Raw genomic sequence first — 18,831 nt, 5'->3', positions numbered from 1 at the left:
TGCTCAACTGCTGGTTAGAATCCACGTCAAGTAAAATGAACGAACCCTTGCTAAGGCCACCAAATTTAAGTGTGACCCTAGAAATCCAGCTTCAAGTTTCAGGGCCAGATTCTCAGTGAATGTAAAAGCCCACTGAAGAAATTTTCAGCCAGATTTATGCCATCCTAAATTCTTGCCCAGAATTCATAAACCTAAAGCACGTTGGTTAATTGGGATAATTCATGAAATACAGCAACCAGGAGTGGGTGGGTGCATGTCACATTGCCTTCATGTTGGTTTGATCCCAGTGAAGGAGAATTTCCCTAAAGCTGCTGAACCGGTTCGATTCTGATGTTAAATAGGAAAAAATATAATGAGATTAAGGGAGTAACTGCACCCAATGTAAGTGAGGAAACTCAGAACAGGTTCCCACCCTATCCCTCATTCAGTCTATTGAGCATGAGGAATGCAACTAACTCAAGGGCAGGGGAGAAAAGTGTGACTTAAAATACCATAGAGTTGGGCATGGAGAGGGGATGAATTCTGAAAGAAAAAGAAAGAAAGAAAGACGCTGTTGCAAAAAAACCCAGATGTGTTTCAGGGCTCCATTAACAGGAGTGTTATAAGCAAGATGCAAGAACTAATTTTTTTGCTCTGCTCTGCTCTGCACTGATTAGGCCTCAGCTGGAGTACGGTATCCAGTTTTGGGACCCACATTTTAGGAAAGAAGAGCAACAATCATTAAAGGTCCAGAAGATATGACTGATGAGAGATTAAAAGAAATGGGTTTGTTTAGTTTGGAAAAGAGAAGACTGAGAAGGGACAAGATCTTAGCTTTCAAGTACAGAAAGGTTGTTACAAGGAAGAGGGGGAATAATTATTCTCCTTAACCTTTGATGATAGGACAAGAAGCTTAAATTGCAGCAAGAAAGGTTTAGACTGGACCTCAGGAAAAATTCCCTGTCAGGGTAGTTAATTACTGGAATGAATTGCCTGGAGAGCTTATAGTATTTCTGTCATCGGAGATATTTAAGAACAAGTTAGATAAATATCTAACTGGGATGATCGAGATGGTGCTTGGTCCTGCCATGAGGGCAGGGGACTGGACTTGATGACATCTCAAGGTCCCTTCCCAGTTCTAGTGTTCTGTGATTCTGTGAGCCCCTTCTTTGACTGTTCCTCACTCCGTCCATCTGTGTCTAGAGGCAGCTGTGGAATGGGCCAAATGCTACCCTGGGACACACCTCTGGCAACCTGGATCTGCTCTGTTGGATTCAGTGGAGTGAAACTGGTATAAATCCAAAGTGCCAAAAACCAGAATTTGGCCCTTAGAGTACACTGGGTTGCCATTGCTCATTAACTACAATTCCCTATATAATATGTTGGCTTTTGTGGTTCCCATTCCTAGTGCCAATCTCATGCACTGTAAAGGCAGCTTGGGCATCTCATTCAGGCTTCATGGATCAGATGGTTTCAGGGAGTTTCTAGATACTTAAAAATTAGGGATTGCAACATTCAGCATTGAAATGTTCAAGTCCCTTTGTGGGTCTGGGATTTAGGAAGCTGGGGGAGATTTTCTGAGAGAGAAAAGGGCAGCTAGACAGCTAACTCCCGTTAGCTTTTCATGGGCATCTGAAAATCGACTCCAAAGCTCAGTGAAAGACAGATTTTGTCAGGGGCTCTTGAAAATTGCACCCCCTATTGATAAAGTGTCCCTCCCATCTAGGGGTGTCCTTGTGGCCATGAGAAACCAGTAACATATTCTGAAACCTCCCAGGAGGGGCAAAAACAACCCTTGAGAAACACGTCTTCAATCATGCTTTCATTTATTGGAGAGACAGCAGAAAGTTCAAGGTGCTCAGTAATAAGCGAAGGACAGCCAATGCGATTCCAACTGTTCACAGAAAAAGCGCAAGCCCTTTCCCTCCAATATACACACAGGGATGATCACACAGACATTTAACTGCAGGTGACTCACATCCAAATGCTCATCTTGGGAGTAATTAACATGAGCTTTAGCCAATTTCACTGACTTGAGGCAACAAAGATAATAAGGACAGTGGTTATACAAACAAATCCAACCCAGCTTAAACCTCATCAAAATAAAAAAAGTCAGATTCTTGGTATCATAGGAGAAGCTGAGTCCAGGTCTACCCCAGAACTGAAAGTCGATTTCAGATATGCTGTTCTAGCTACGGCAATTGCATCGCTGGAATCGACATATTGGAAATCGACTTGTTTGACTGTCTTCACTAAGGTGGATGGGAGCTTCTCTCGTGTCAGCCTCCCTTACTCCTCGTGATAGTGAGGAGCACAGGGGTTGACTGTTGACCCCGGACAGATCGTTTTCGCGTGTCTTTACCAGGCACACAAAAATCAAACTCCGGAAGATTGTCCCTTACTGAGTCGATCTTCACGGAAGTGTAGACAAGCCTTAAGTCATAGCTGCAGTCTGATCTGGAAGAGTGAAGGGATGGCTTCCCTATCTGAAATGCTTCACCAGGCACCATGGGACGAGGAAAACTCTGGATCCTAATGCAACGTAACCCCAAGTGTAGCTAATGCAAGAAAACCCAGGGAAGGAGGGCAAAGGAGACTAGTTTAATAGCCAAGATGACTACAGATAGCCTCTGCCTCAATGAACTAAAAATACAGTATAAACCACTAGGACTAAAGCTCACTGACCGTAACCATGCTGAGAGGGACATTCAAAAGAACGTGGTTTCTGATCATACGAATTGCCTTGGACTTAGCTGTTTCTCTAATGCATGGTTACGGTCAGTGACAGATTTTGGGAGGCATGTGGCTGTCAGAAGGCAGGAAATATTTTTCATTCCAGCAACGGGGGCTTTTCGGATTGGGCTTTTATCGGATGATCCTTCTGCTGGAGCTGATGGATACCATGCGCATCCCTGAGCTGTAGGCGCCTCCAGCTCCGCTGCCGCCCATGCCTCCGCTGCTGTGAATTCCACCACTAGAACTGCCAGTGCCACCAGAGCTGTAATGTTCTACTGAAGTATGAGCTCCGCTTGTGCTTCCAGAGCTCCCGACTGCCTCTCCAGAGGAAACTACCTCTCCGGAGCCGCAGACGCCCCCTGCTGAATCTGGCTCCACCCCGGAGCTGCTGCCCCCCACCACGCGACTGGCAATGCCCCCAGAACTGGAGATTTCAGAGTTGAGCACACGCCTGTAGCTGTATCCCCCACTCCCAGCGCTGAACCCTCCCAAGCCATACCCGACGCCACTACCGCCTGCTCCTCCACACGTGTATCCTTGTCCGACAGAGCTAACGGCACTCCTTGTCCCATAACCCCCACCCATCCTGACGATGCCTTCTGCACTTCTGGAGCTGAATCCTTCACCGGTGGCAAATACTCCCATTCCATGGTTGCATCCGCCCTTTATATGTCCGCAAGTACTTCCAAATCCAGCTCTGCAGTCTCCGATGGTATGGCCACCGCTGAGCACAGCTGGGAGAAGAAGAGATAGTCAGACACAAATGGCTGCTTCAGACCTCGTGAAGAAATCTGACATGAGTTCTACAAAAAGGTGGTGAACCTTCTGTTTACTTACCGACATTTGTAGGGTTCCCTGTACATATCCTGTTAAGGAGAGATGAACAGTGTAGGTAAATAAACTCATATTCCTTTAGAAACCTGTACCTAATCAGTGCTCAGGTAAATTTGCAAACATGCTTCTATGATTGAGGAGCCTAAATCCCATTTTCGAAAGTGACCTAGACTAGGATTTTCAAAGGATTTCCAGGTTGCTAGACACCAAAGTATCATTGAAATTCAGTGGGAATGGAATGTCTCAAGTCTTTTAAGCACCTTTGAAAATTCCAGCCACAGGAAATTATGGGTCATTCAAAGTCTAAGAAGCCTACAGCCACACTCCCTTGGAAGATCGACCTGCTCAGAGTTGATCTTCCATGGTTTTGTGGCACTGTCCGGAGTCATAGTCGACCCTGGAACTCCTCACGAGTGGCGAGGATTAATGAAGGTCAGCGCGAGGAACTCTACCATTGACCGTCTTCCGTGTAGACAACCATTGCAGTTGACCGCTGATAAGGCAATTTTAGCTACGCAATTGGCATAACAATAATTGTGTATCAGCAGTCAAATGCTACGTCTAGTATCGACACAGTCTTAAATGACTACCTCACTTTTGAAAATAGGACTTAAGCTCCTGACTCATAGAATCATCAAATACTAGAACTGGAAAAGACTTTGAGACATCATGAAGTCTAGTGCCCTGTACTCACAGCGGGACAAAGCAGATGTTTATCTGAACTGCTCTTAAATGTTTCTAATGATGGAGATTCCACAACCTTCCTAGGCAATTTATTCCAATGCTTAAGCACCTCGACAGGAAGTTTTTTCTAATAGCCAACCTAAGCCTCCCTTGCTGCAACTTAAACTCTGTGCTTCTTGTCCTGTCCTCATAGGTTACAGGGAATAATTTTTATCCCTCCTCCTTGTAACCACATTTTAGGTACTTGGAAGCTGTTATTGTCTGCCTTTTCAGACTTCTCTTTTCCCAACTGAACAAAGCAGTCCTGTAGCGCTTTTAAAACTGACAAAACAATTAATTAGGTGATGGGCTTTCGTGGGACAGACCCACTTTTTCAGAGCTGGAAAATCTGATCTTTAAAGTGTCTTTAAGTTGCCACAGGCCTGCTTTTTTGTTGTTGTTTTGTTTTGTGAAGATACAGACTAACACAACCACCTCTCTGTGCCAGTTCCTTCCATTAGCCCTCATAGCTTGTGCTTTCTAGACCTTTAATCATTTTTGTGGCTCTTTTCTGGATTTTCTCCAATTTCTCCAAAATGTGCTCAAAATATGTTTTCCAGAACTGGCCACAACATCCCAGCTGATGCCTAATCAGCACAGATCAGAGCGTAAGAATTACTTCTTGCATCTTGCTTATGACACTTCATCCATGAATGATGTCTGCTTTTGTTGCAAGTGTGACATTGTGACTCTTATTTAGCTTGAGATCTACTACGATCCCTAGATTGCCTTTTTGCAGCACTCCAGCCTAGAAAATCACTTTCCTTTGATTCTCTGTTTCACTTCACTTAGGTGCGTCTCAAAATTTTACCTCAACATCTTTACAAAATGCATCTTCTGCCACTAGACAACTTCTTCTTCCTTAAATCCATTAATGTCCTGAATGTGGATGTTGCAATATTATTCATTCTCTTTCTTATTTATTATATCACCTTTGTTCCAGCTCAACATTTTACATTTGAAGTGTTGCAAAGCCATAATACCTGTTAAGCCCTTACCTGGTTTCCTCTCCCTCCAGCAGCATTCTGTATGTAGCTATCTCAATATCCAAGGCCAGCTTGACGTTGAGCAGCTCGTGGTAATCCCGCAGCATGCATGCCAGTTTATCCTTGGCCTTCTGCAAAGCGTTCTGCAAGTCAATATGCTTCTCCCTGGCATCTTTGAGGGAGAGGTCGCCACGCTGTTCAGCATCAGCAATGGCTGTTTGTAGACAGGCAATCTGGAGATGGAGGGGCAGGGGGAAAAGAAAGGGTCACTGTGCATCGCTTCACCAGAGTTAAGATCACACTGCAAACTTCTGCTTTGAATACTCATTGGAATATTGAAATATGTCCATTTCAGATGGGCTTCCACCATCTGTCTTCTTTAGCCCACAGCAGATTCTTATGAGATCAAGTGTTGAGCCTCTTTAGTCCAGCATCCTTGGGACTTGAGCAGTTCCGAACCAGAGAATGTGCCAAACCACAGGAGGTCAATATTGTCTAGCAGCATTACCAACACTTCCCCTGCTTACTGAGCTCTTACAAGACAATTAGATTAAATTGGAGCTACAGAACAGCACAGAATACTGAGAGCCAGAATTGGTAACTGTAAGTAAACTTCATGGGACCATAGGAAACTTGGCTACAGTCATGAGAAAAGGACATCCAGCTATCTGAAATCATGATGAACCACAGCTGTTGCCAGACCAGAGAGTGCCAGACAAGAGAGGTTCAACCTGGAGCAATGTATGCCAGCATTAAATTTGCAAACGTGCGTATTCGTGCAACGCTGATTTTCAGTTCACATTCTGGGAGCATTAGCACCAGAAACCTGAAGATGCTAAGCAAGCTGACTGCCTGAACTATTGTGTCCCTGATTCCCAGGTAGGACCCTTGGTGGACCTCTGCCATTCCAATAATAAACAGCACCAAGGGTCTTATATGACCTATCACAAGCAAGTGGCAAAGCTCAGGTTTCAAATACCTCACAGAGCAGGTGAGTATATACTAGACATATTGCTACTGGATTTTAGAACTTGGTACATGGGTTGGATCTTCTGTTCGCATCAACGGATTTAACTCCTCTAAAGTCAATGGAGCTTTGCTGATCTCTGCCAGCGCACAAATGGCCACATATAAACTCAGCAAAGCTGAAATTCCCTTCCGTGCCAATCTGCAGGGAATATTCTGAATTGTCACTTAACTAGCCCGTAGATCTTGTGCTGCTCGTCTGAATAGCTGCAACTTTTACACCAAGGCAAGAGCAATTTAAACCACACACCTACTGGGTGTGGTTGACTGTCCCATGTAGCGGCCCCTAGACCACGTCCAGGGAGAAAGAATGAGTTTCCTTTGCAGCTGGTATTGAGCTCAACCTAGAGACTCACGTGCTAAGCTCCAGAGGTCCCAGGTGCCGTTCTGCCTGAGGACAGTTACGTAATCGATACAGGAGCAAGCAAACAGACAAACAAATCTGCCCTACCTCTTTCTTCACTTTATCGGTGTCTCCCTGCAGTTTGTGGATCACATGTTTCAGCTCGGTTATTTCACCCTGGATATTTTTCAGGTCATCGCAGAATCTGCCTCTGTTGGTGCTTAGTTCTTCCAGCTGATATCCAAAAACAAGGTAATTGCTATCAGTTCATATCATCCCGTCCAAGACAGGCAGCAGTCATTTTGATTCTCCTAGAAACCTCTGCTCATGGGGAAATACAGAGCTGCGGTATCTGTGTGCGTAAGTCAAGGCATCATAGAGATGGGACTGTACATTCTTGGAGACAACGGCACTGTTTTTGTTATGTGTTTGTATAATGGATTCTTGATCCATAACTGGGACTTCATAAAAATGCTTAAGGGTAGATCAATAAGTTGGGGAAAAGCATCCTAATTATCAGTCACTGCTTTGAAATAAAATGATAGATGCTGTGGGTCATTTGTCATGAATATTCCAACTCTAGCTATTTGAGCAGATCATAGATGAGGTTACTAAACAAGCATCACATCTTCAGAGATGTGTCACTGCAGCTGAAAAGAGGCAGCATGGGTTTTTTCAGCCTGTCTCATACGTTCAGGAGAACAAAATCCTCCCATGCTCATGATTTTGTAAAAGTTACAGAATGACAAAATTATGGTTTCATCTCCATACACTATTCCTTTGCCATTACTCACTCTGGTTTGGTAGAAAGTCTCAGCTTCTCCCTTGCTCCGCTGAGCGATCTCCTCATAACAACATTTAACGCTCTGGATAATGCCGCTGAGATCTAGATCTCGGCTGTTGTCCATTTCCAAAACAATGGCCGTATCGCAGAGTTGGCCATCCAGCTGAGCTCGTTCCTGCAAGTAGCATAAAGTCTCAGTTAGATATTAGAGTTACAGCCCCTTCTCATACAGATTCCCACACCTGCTATCCCACGTCCTGTCAAGAATCATGAACCTAATTTATTTGGTCGAATTCTCAACCTGTAAGTAAAGCCCCCAAAGAAAAGAGTAACCGAGAAGTAAGGCTTGAGTTATCCCATGAGCTGGTCTGTTTCCAGCTACTCTAGGGTGTGAGGAGTGGTGAATGGAACCTATTTGTCACCATGGCTACGTCTACACGTGAAGCCAACATCGAAATAGTTATTTCGATGTAGCAACATCGAAATAGGCTATTTCGATGAATAACATCTACACGTCCTCCAGGGCTGGCAACGTCGATGTTCAACTTCGACGTTGTGCGGCACCACATCGAAATAGGCGCTGCGAGGGTACGTCTACACGCCAAAGTAGCACACATCGAAATAAGGGTGCCAGGCACAGCTGCAGACAGGGTCACAGGGCGGACTCAACAGCAAGCCGTTCCCTTAAAGGGCCCCTCCCAGACACAGTTGCACTAAACAACACAAGATCCACAGAGCCGACAACTGGTTGCAGACCCTGTGCCTGCAGCATGGATCCCCAGCTGCCGCAGCAGCAGCCAGAAGCCCTGGGCTAAGGGCTGCTGCCCACGGTGACCATAGAGCCCCGCAGGGGCTCGAGAGAGAGCATCTCAACCCCCCAGCTGATGGCTGCCATGGAGGACCAGGCAATTTCGACGTTGCGGGACGTGGATCGTCTACACGGTCCCTACTTCGACGTTGAACGTCAAAGTAGGGCGCTATTCCGATCCCCTCATGGGGTTAGCGACTTCGACGTCTCGCCGCCTAACGTCGAAGTTAACTTCGAAGTAGCGTGCACGTGTAGACACAGCTCATGTGACCTTCTGGTGAAAGATGTAAAGAATTACTATACAATATTTCCATTATAAAGTACCATATATTTTGCCCTTCTTTAAACTATGAAAGTTTTGGGGCAGAGACATCAGGCCAGAAACTCTACTGTTGCTCACCTCGTGTCATCATAGTTTTGGAAGTTAATGGAAACTGGGTATAAATGAGTACTGTACCCTTACGATTCAAGCTCACAGTGCATAAGGGTAAACAAAAGCACAACATCCATGTCTGGGACTAGATGTACATATCCAGACAAAGATTTTTTTTTCTGATGAAAAATTGAGTTCGTAGCTAAACAAACATTTTTAGCAGAAAGTAGCTGTTTTCCCTGCACATCTGCTAGAACATGGAAAATCTGAAAGTTTTTAATTTTCTCCAAGAAATTTTCAGTTTGATTGTTTGGGCCCCAAAATATTTAGCTGTCTGGTTTTCACTACGTCAATGAAAAGTTAAAATAGTCCATGCAAAAATAAATCTGATTTCCTAAACAAATGTAAGCAAGACCATCCGTCCTTTTGTCTTCAGGCTTGTCTGAACATGTGTAGAATTTCTGGTACAGTATAAAAATTCATATTCATAAACAAATGTCATGTAGAAAGAGTTCTGTATAATGTTGTCTAGGTGCGCCCACAGGGTTAGAAATTTTATCAAGAAAATGATTTTGCCTGCATTGTAACAACCCTTAGCGTGGCTTCGGGAAAGTCATTGGTGAATACTGCACTGTGGCCAATCTCCATGTGCCTTGAAAGGGAAGAATAACAACCTCTATCTGTTAGTCTATAAGGTGCCACAGGACTTCCTGTTGTTTACCTCTATAAAGATGCATTTCAGGAAATCAAAGTGCTGCCTCAGCTGCAACAGCTTGGCCTCCAGCTCTTCCTTGGTCATAAAGACACAGTCCACATCCTGAAAAGCAAGCACAGGCCAACTGGAAACGGTATTGATTCAAACACTAAAAAACACAGTGGCCATAGCAAAGCCCACAGTCTTTGTTAGTCTTTAAAGTGCTACTTGACTGCTTTTTTTTGGTTTGATAGTATATAGACTGGCAGTTTTGATAGTATATAGACTAGGCTCCCTCTCTGTTAGTCTTCTTCCAATCAGGCTTTTGAAGCAGGAAGTTTCAGATGTGAGGTTCCTCGCGCCCCCCTGGTGTCTTGAAGAGGAAGACTAAATATCTTGCAAATCCATGGCAGGACAATGTTGGTGTTTTTTTTTTTAAAACAAAAACAAAAACAAAAAAAAAAACCCACAGTTTTGGCCCAGTCACATGAAAACCACTTTACATCGAGGTAGCCCCATCAAGGGAACTTACACTGAGTGCAAATGTAATTCACTGCTGCCTCATGGCCCTTTGACACTTTCAGAGTTGTGTGAGTGTCTGTGAAGTAGCTAAGAACTAGTCTCTGTCTGCTTTCTGTTTCCATGTATTTGAGAGCCTCAAGGGATGCCACCGTGGGTAGTTATGGTACCCGATGAGGTGACATCCAAGCCCCTGCAGCTCTTTGGGCAACATGTTGATTGCTCAGGCATCCACCACTGTGGGAGACTACCTAGTGGAGTTCTGATCTAGCTGGCCTGTTTTCTTTTCCCAGTCATGCCAGGATGTGAGGCAGAACAAGGTGAGAGGGAAGCTGCCTGCTCTGAATTTAAGGTAGCAAAGATTCCTCTTCAAGGGAATCGTTGTTGGCCATGTAAGGCCAGAGTCCACCAGTTCTATCACATGGAATCATAGAAATGTAGGGCTGGAAAGATCCCCAGAAGATAATTTAATATTTCATCCTACTGTACTGAGATGGAGTAAAGAATACCTAAACGTGATTTAATACAACCCAATAGTGATGAACAATTGTCCAAAAGGAACACTAAAAATATGACGTTCAATCTGCTGATTCCAAAGTGGAAGCAACTAAGAACTTGGTAGTTTTCTCTTGATGCTTGTGAGATGCTTCTTTTTCACCCTACCTCCAAGGGTTCTCCAAAAAAACTAAAACAAATGGGGGAAAGGTGAGGAGCAAAGCTCAGTGGAGACCATTAGGACAAGATTTGCCCATCCATTTCCTCAAGTATAGTGATTTCAAAAGCTTTTCATTCAGGGTATGTCTTCACCCTGTCAAGGTCGATCTTCCAGAGTTTGATTTTGCATGCCTAGTAGGGATGCTTGAAATTGAACTCTCTGTATTCGATAGTTGACCCTTGCACTCCTCAATCTCATGAGGAGTAAGGGACATTGATGGAAGAGTTTCTCCTATCAACCTCCCTCTGTGAAGACAGCAAGATAAGTCGCTTGTAAATAAGTCAATTCTAGCTATACAATTGCCGTAGCTAGAATTGTGTCTATACAATTGACTGTAATGCCTAGTGTAAACCTGGCCTCAGTATGTTATTAACCCCTGTTGCAGATCAGGCACTCAGCTGATATAAATTGGCATAACCCCACTGAAATGCAACCATTTCCAGCAGCTGAGAATATGGTCTAGCATGGAGTTTAAAGTGAAATTCCCACAACTGCTAATTGTTTTGTTCTTTGCTTCCATCACCGGACTTACCTTCTTGAGCACCACAAACTCATTCTCTGCATGCGTGCGTTTGTTGATTTCTTCTTCATACCTGTGAGAAGAAAGGCAAGTCAACGTTAGTTGCTTAGATGACAGAGACCAACAAAGACAGGAAGAGTGACAGGAACAAAGCTTTTCCCTATTTGATTTGTACCCAGTTAATTTTTTATATTATTGTTTCTGACAAAAATACTGATCCTGCCATACTGTATTCCCCCACTTTCACAATAATCTAACTTCGCTAATTTTGGCGGAGTCACATTTATGTCAAACCACAGCTACACAGAGCTGAATCAGGCCCAGCATTTACACACAGAAAACTGTATGACTCTGCAAGGTGGTCTCCCACATTTTCATGGGTTTGAACTTCTCTTGGTTTTCCTGCTTCCACGCAAGTGTTTCCTGCAAGGCTCATATAAGTTTCAGTTGGAGCGTTTATGTTGGATTTCCAAAGGCTTTACCTTTGTAATCCTTTCTGAAAATCCCAGCTTTAAAGAAGGCATAAATCTGAGGCAGAATTTTACCCTTTCCCTCTGCACAGGTTTGATTTTCACCTATAGCGACCAAGAGGCAAAGACTAAAAAACATCCCCAAAATGTTGTAGCCTCGGTATTCCGTATTGGTGTTTAAACAGTGAGCAGCTAAAGTTGAGACAACTAACTGGTGAGATCTTTGAGACAGTGATTATCCTTTTAAGAACAAAAGAACAGCCACGGTGGGTCAGACCAAAGGTCTATCCAGCCCAGTGTCCTGTCTTTCAACAGTGGCCAATGCCAGGTGCCTCAGAGAGAATGAACAAAACAGATCAAATGATCCATCCCCTGTTGCCCGTACCCAACTTCTGTGTTTGGACTTTACAGTGTATTGGTCTGTGGTTGGGGCTTGGAGGTGGTTCCAGCACAATAAAATAATTAATAATTAATAATCATACAGGTTGAATCTCCCTAGTCCGGCACCCTCGGGACATGACCAGTGCCAAATCAGAGAATTTGCCTAACTACGGGAAGTCAATATTGTCTAGCGGCATTACCAACACTTCCACTGTTCACTGGTGTCTCGGAAAACATTTAGGGTTATGCGCTCAAAAAAAAAAAAGAGCTAAATAACAGAACAGAAAGCCATGATTGGTGGCTGTACACACACTTTATGAGACCGTGGGAAATTTGGTCACACCCATGCTAAGCAGACACTGGCTAACTAAAATCATGCCAGCTCATGGATGTTGCCAGACCAGAGAGGTTGAACTTGTAATAATAATGCCTGGGAAATAGGATGAATGATGCGACAACAAGCAGGAAGGCGTCCTGGGGAAATGACATTGGCTAGGTTTTTACAGGATTGGCAGCAGCAGTGAAAGTTCAAGTTCAGAATGGCTTCAAGAATCCAGTGAAAGATCTGAAGAAGAGGTGAATGTCGATGAGCTTGTTGATCTGCTATTAGAAGAATAGACAATGAATGCAGATATAAGACAGGAAAGGAGGGCTTGGAATTTATATTTTCTTGGCCAAAACATGTGTGAGTACCTCTCCTTGGTCACTTTTAGTTTGTGCTATGGTACTTTAGCCTTAGTATACCACTTTCAGCCACTTCACTGTCTCACTTACTTGCTTTTATACTCATGGACCATGTCCTGGACACCCTTCTCTTCATCCTCCAGCCTCGCCCTGTCATGTAACAAGCATTCCATCTGTTTCTTCAGCTGGCAGATGTAATTCTCAAAAATAGGAGCAAGGTCTCTCCTGGCTGGTACAGCATGCTTCTGCAAGAGCTCCCATTTGGTGGCCAGCACCTTGTTCTGTTGCTCAAGGCAGCGGACCTGAAAGCCAAATTTGCAATATTGGTTTAACCCTTATGAAGCCTCCATCAAAGATGTTATTTTACTTTGCCGCTGCTCCTTATTTAGCAACCTTCCTTAAGAAGATAAGAACCACTCTACTGGCCATCATCAGCTGATCCATCCTCTCTTGCCCGTTTCCAGCCCTGACAAACAGAGGCAAGGGACACCATCCCTGCCAATAGCCATTGATGGATCTATCCTCTATGAATTTACCTAGCTCATTTTGAACCCTATTATAATCTTGGACTTCACTACATCCACTGGCAAGGAGTCCACGGGTTGACTGTGTGTTGTGTGAAGAAGCACTCCCTTTTGTTTATTTTAAGCCTGTTACCTATTAATTTAATTTGGTGACCCTTAGTTCTTGTGTTCTGGGAAGGAATAAATAACTCTTCTTAATTCACTTTTTCCATGCCAGTCATGATTGTATAGTCTTCTATCATATTCACTCTTAGTCATCTTTTTTACACACTGAAAAGTCCCACTTTTATTAACCTCTCTTTAGATGGCAGCAGTTCCATACCCCTAATCATTGTCCTTATCTACCTTTTTTCCATTGCCAAGGTATCTTTTTCTGAGATGAGCCAACCACATCCTGCACACAGGATTATGACCACCCAGAAACGCGTTAAATTAGAGCAGGTCCACCTCAGTGCCTTTGCCCCTGTAGTGAAGACACTTCTGCAGTGCTAGGAGACCTTTTCCTGACAGCACCTGCATGAGATGTGGTAACTATATCAACAAGAGACACTCCCGTACCAGCATAAAAAGGGAAGTGTTAACACTCCTGGTGTACTGATGTAGGCCTCATAAACCAAACAAGCAGTCATGTAGCACTTTAAAGACTAACCTAATAATTTATTTGGTGATGAGCTTTCATGGGGCAGACCCACTTCTTCAGACCTGGAAACAGTGCTGAAAGTGAAGCTCTGAGGAAGATGTGCTCCGCGAAATGTAATAAATTATTTTGTTAGTCTTTAAAGTGCTACATGACTGCTGTTTGGTTTGTGACGATACAGACTAACACGGCGACCTCTCTGCAACTGACATAGGCCTCTTAGCATCGACACAACCTGAGAGAGGGCGTGCTTTTTATTCACACTGCTTAGATACTTATAGTAACAAAGAGGAAGCCGTGCTAGTCTATACACTATCAAAACAAAAAGCAGTCAAGTAGCACTTTAAAGACGAGCAAAATGGTTTATTAGGTGAGCTTTCATGGTTATGGTTAATGACTCTTTAAACAAAGCTCTGTAGAGAAAAGCACTCTCTGTAAAACATGCAACAGCTCAGCCTTTTCACAGCTTCATGGATTTGAAGCCCAAAGTGAGCCACTGGAACAGTCTGCCCTTCTGTAAAACACAGGCTATAGAATTTCAGCCACTCACTCCTACTTGCTTCTGACTATGATTTATCTTCTTAGTCTCGATTTAAAGACACCCCAATTTGGAGACTCCACTGCTTCCTATGATAGCTTGCTCCAATGGCTAACTCCCCTCACTGGTAAAAATCTGTGCCTTGTTTCTCACTTCAGTTTGCCTGGCAGCATCTGATGTTCTCTGCTAGATTATTTTCTCTCAGGGAAGATGCTCATAAACCATGGTAAAGTCACCTCTCGATTTCCCATGAGAGGAACAAGGAAGCTCCTCTTTTACTTTACTGAGTCATTCAAAGAGTGCGCCTCAAAACACCCCACAGGAGAGAAGCCTTGACGTTGCTGATGGTCATAGTGCAAAAGGAAAGAAGCTGAACACCACAACAACCTAAGAATGCTTCATCATACGCCACATAAAAGGCAGAAATCCCTTTTTGCTGTCGTTGTTCCTTTTCAGATTACTTTAATGAAGCTGATTTTAGTCTTACCCATAATAATGAATATGATATTTGCAACGTAGCCAACCTCAAAATAATGACACTAAATTAACTTTAAGAGAGTGAGATTCGCAGACGTTCAAAAAGAACTGCTTTAGTTTAGTTAAATCCCTAGGTATTTCTGCATATGATAGCACATGAGAATACAAGAATGGCCATCGTGGATCAGACTCAAGGTCCATGTAGACCAGTATGCTGTTTTTCAACAGTGGCCAATGCCAGGTGCCCCAGCGGCAATGAACAAGACAGGTAATCATCAAGTGCTCCATCCTCTGCTGCCAATATCCAGCTCCTGACAAACAGAGGCTAGGGACACCATCCCTGACCATCCTGGCTACTAGCCATTCATGGACCTGTCCTCCATGAATTAATCTAGCTCTTTTTTGACCCTTCATATAGGCTTGGACTTCAAACATCCTCTGTCAAGGAATGCCACAGTTTGACTGTGAATTGTGGGAAGATGTACTTCCTTTTGTTGATTTTAAATCTGCTGCCTTGATTTCATTTGGTGACCACCAGGTCTTGAGTTATGGGAAGGAATAAATAACTCTTCTTTACTTACTTGACCACACCAGTCATGCTTTTATATACCTCTGCCCTATCCCTCCATAGTCACCACTTTTTCAAACTGAAATAGGCTCTTCCCTACTTGTGCTATTTAAGAACACAAAAGTCTTCCTATGTCTGTGAAGACTATTGGTACATGGCTCATTAGAAACCATTCAAATACTGGGCTTTCATAAAAATTGTCCTATTCTATCTTTGGATTTTATACTGCTACCTGTCACTTTTGAGTCTGAGAAGCATTTGATGTATCATTTTTTTTTTAATATTAGTTCTCTCTTAGTGGGTTGCCATTAAGAGCCATAGAATTCTTGCACTGGAAGGGACCTCAAGAGGTCACCAAGAGATGCAATAACTTCCTGGATATTCTTCTGTCAAGGAAGGAAAGGAATATCAAGTAAATTAAGCTATCAAACTAGCTTCAACTTCTCCTCCATCTCACAGGTCAAGCTAAACATACCAAAGATGAACACCTCTGGGAAAACTTGGGTCTCCAATATGAAGAGAAGTGTCCAATAGGAAGAGAAGTCTTATCTCTTGTCTTTTAGTACCGGGGAAAAGAATGGCACTTTGTACTCTCACCTTGTCAATGAAGCAGGCGAATTGATCGTTGAGACACTTTATCTGCTCCTTCTCGTGTGCTCGTATTTTATGTTCTTCTGGGTCAACCCCCACAGACAGAGGCTTCAACAATTCCGGGTGGATGCACACTCCTTGGATACCATCACTTCTATGGATGCCACCGCTACTTGCGTGTCTGACACCGTAATGTACACTACTCCCGAAATGGTAGGGAGAATAACCGCCAAAGCCGCAGGAACCTCTATAGCCTCCGCTGCCGTAGCCGACGCAGCTACCATAACCTGCACCGCCAATACCAAAACCTCCACTGCTGCCATAGCCCATGCTGCAGCTGTACCCCCCGCCACCACCATATGCACCACAGTGTCCAGCACCATAGCCTCCACCGTAGGAAATTCTTTGACTTCTCCCCAGCTCATAAAGACTTGTGCTGCCAAAGCCACCACTTTCTCTTCTTCCAGCAGGCCAGGCCATGGAGCCAGAGCTGGCTCGCCCTCCGCCGAGGCTGCAAATAGCAGAAGCCGAGGAGAAGCATTTTCTTGCACCAACAGACCCTGAGGAGAAGCACATTCGATTCATGGTGGCTTGTTGGAAGCGAGAGTGAAGCCGGATCAGCAAAGCAGTGGTGCAAGAGAAGAGAGTGAAGGAAAGAGCTTTCCTTTGAATGGACCATAAGTAACTTCTCCTTATATATGCTTCAGGAGCTGCATGGGCTGCATAAAATTAACCTAGATGTTGTGGGTTTGGTTTGCCTGGCAGCAAGAAATGGCTTCCAAGAAGCGAAACAGAGCAAACACTCTATTAAGTACAAAATAAAGTGAAATTAAAATATATGCTTTGCTTGCAAGCTTCACTTGCAGGACTTACATTTTTAATTAATTAATCTGCTTCCTTAATGTCTAATTATAGTTTAGCCAAACAAACCAAGAGACTCTTCATGGCTTTATTTACAGCTGATTTCACCACCATTTTATTTTTTTAATTATATAAGAGAACATACCACGGAATGTTCTTGTTATGTAGTTTTATAGTTCTTGGGAGTCCTGATCATGGACCACAACTCTATTGTGTTAGATCCTCTACCAACACAAGGCCTATGTTACTGATCCATTTTCTTCATGTTCTACCAATAGGCACAGACCAATGATCAAGTCATGTGCGAAAAATTCATCAGCCTGCACAGCAAAGTGCGTAAAGCCAACCTACGTATATGGATGGCAGTTGTCAGGACCAGATTGTCTCTTTCTATTCTCAATACCCATGTGTAATTGGGCTGGAACATCCCTAGGCATCAAGCAAGTAATTTCTGGAGAAGTTCAATAAACAAAATGGAACGAAGTGTTTTCAAATTTAAGATGGCATTTGAAACTAATTTTTTCCTTACTCTTCTGTGTGTGTCACACCCATTTGACATTAACTTATTGTACTTCCTGTAATGAGAGGGTTTGTCTCATTCAATTAAAATCCTTAAAGGGACTTTGAATTTTCTTCACATTTTGATGGGTGTGTGTAGGTAACAAAGATATGTTATTAAAAAAAAAAAACACGTTCAGAATATTTATGCATCCTATCTAGATAACGTAATTATTTTTCCCGGTCCTGCAGATCTTGTTGTACCAACTATCAACCAGGTGAAACTAACTTCAAAAGTGTTGTATGTAATTATAATCAAGGGAATTCCTAAGTAGCTGAAGTTCACGTCAGTAACTTGAAAGGGAAAAATTCAGAAACACCTTTGTTTTTCTACTACAGTTTTAGCCTAATTGTTGCAGAGGGCTTTTAAGTGTGGACTATGAAAACAGATTGAGTGCAGTTGGTGGGAATGGTACTACCCTTGTTTTGAAACTAAGGTCAGGTCCATACTATCGCAGAAGATCAACTGGTTAAGGGTTGAGCTTCTGTGGTTTTGTTTCACGCATGTGCGAAACAGCACTTTCCAGGGTCAAAGTCGACCCCAGAACTCCGCTCAAGTGGTGAGGATTAAAGAAGGTTGATGGGATAAATGCTCCAACTGACCTTCTTCCATATAGACAGACACTGAAATTGACTGCTTATAAGTCAATTTTAGCTATGCACTTGGAGTAGCTAAAATTCCATATTGGTGGTCGACTTCTATATCTAGTATAGACGTAGCCTAAAACATCTTTTATCGCTAACCAGCTCTGTACCAGACCATCAACCTAGACCCAAAGTGATTAAAAGACTTCCTTTAGAAAACAATTCCCTACCTTCTTGGATCTCTGCTCGTGCGACTTATATCTAGGCTGGGCAGAATCGACTTTTTTTCATCATTTCAACAAATAACATCAATGCTTATTTTTACATGGTTTCTGAGATTTTTATCAATTGAAATTTCAACTCTTACGTGAACATATAGATTTCAAGCACTTTAATGCATTTAAATTTTCAGAGTTGTGGAACAGTAAGAGGAGAGTAGGACAACGGTGGGGTCAGATACTCATTATTTAATAATCAGCAGATACAGATTCAAAACTTTAAAGCTTTATAACCACAAAAATACATACTGTCAATACTACTTGGTATATTTTAACATGGGGAATACCTTAAGTCAAACTCAGGTAAGTTCTGAAATATAACTTTTCCTTAGTTGATTAGCTGTGTATTTCCATTATTGATGGAAACATTTTCCTTGGCGTATTTGAGTGCACACAGTGAAATCAATGTTTATGAACATTGGCCAGTAAAAATGGAATTCTTCCAAGCCTAGCTCTAGATTGAGGAAGGCAAGTTCTCAGCCCCACTCCTTCCGTCTGAGGCCTTGCCCCTTCTGGGAGTCCCAGAGCCAGCTCCCTTGCAGGACCATGCGAAATCTCTCATCCCTCTAAGTGTAGCCCTTGCAGCTTTTCTTCCATTCTGAGCTGAAATTGTCCAACATGTGGATCAACCTTTGCTAC

General features: G+C 43.2%; 1 protein-coding gene across 1 annotated transcript; it reads right to left on the bottom strand.

The window, feature by feature from the left end:
- Positions 1-2,844: 2,844 nt before the first annotated feature.
- Positions 2,845-16,495, bottom strand: LOC142003478 (keratin, type II cytoskeletal 71-like). Its single transcript, XM_074980453.1, has 9 exons — positions 15,917-16,495; positions 12,666-12,877; positions 11,053-11,113; positions 9,314-9,409; positions 7,422-7,586; positions 6,736-6,861; positions 5,271-5,491; positions 3,553-3,581; positions 2,845-3,449 (listed from the first exon to the last, which is right to left on the bottom strand). Exons 1-9 carry the CDS (start codon positions 16,493-16,495, stop codon positions 2,845-2,847), a joined length of 2,094 nt encoding a protein of 697 aa, XP_074836554.1.
- Positions 16,496-18,831: the final 2,336 nt, after the last annotated feature.

Source organism: Carettochelys insculpta, chromosome 29 (assembly GCF_033958435.1).
Source record: "Carettochelys insculpta isolate YL-2023 chromosome 29, ASM3395843v1, whole genome shotgun sequence".
In the NCBI taxonomy this organism is placed as follows: domain Eukaryota; kingdom Metazoa; phylum Chordata; order Testudines; family Carettochelyidae; genus Carettochelys; species Carettochelys insculpta.
This window is presented reverse-complemented; position numbering and strand designations above follow the sequence as displayed.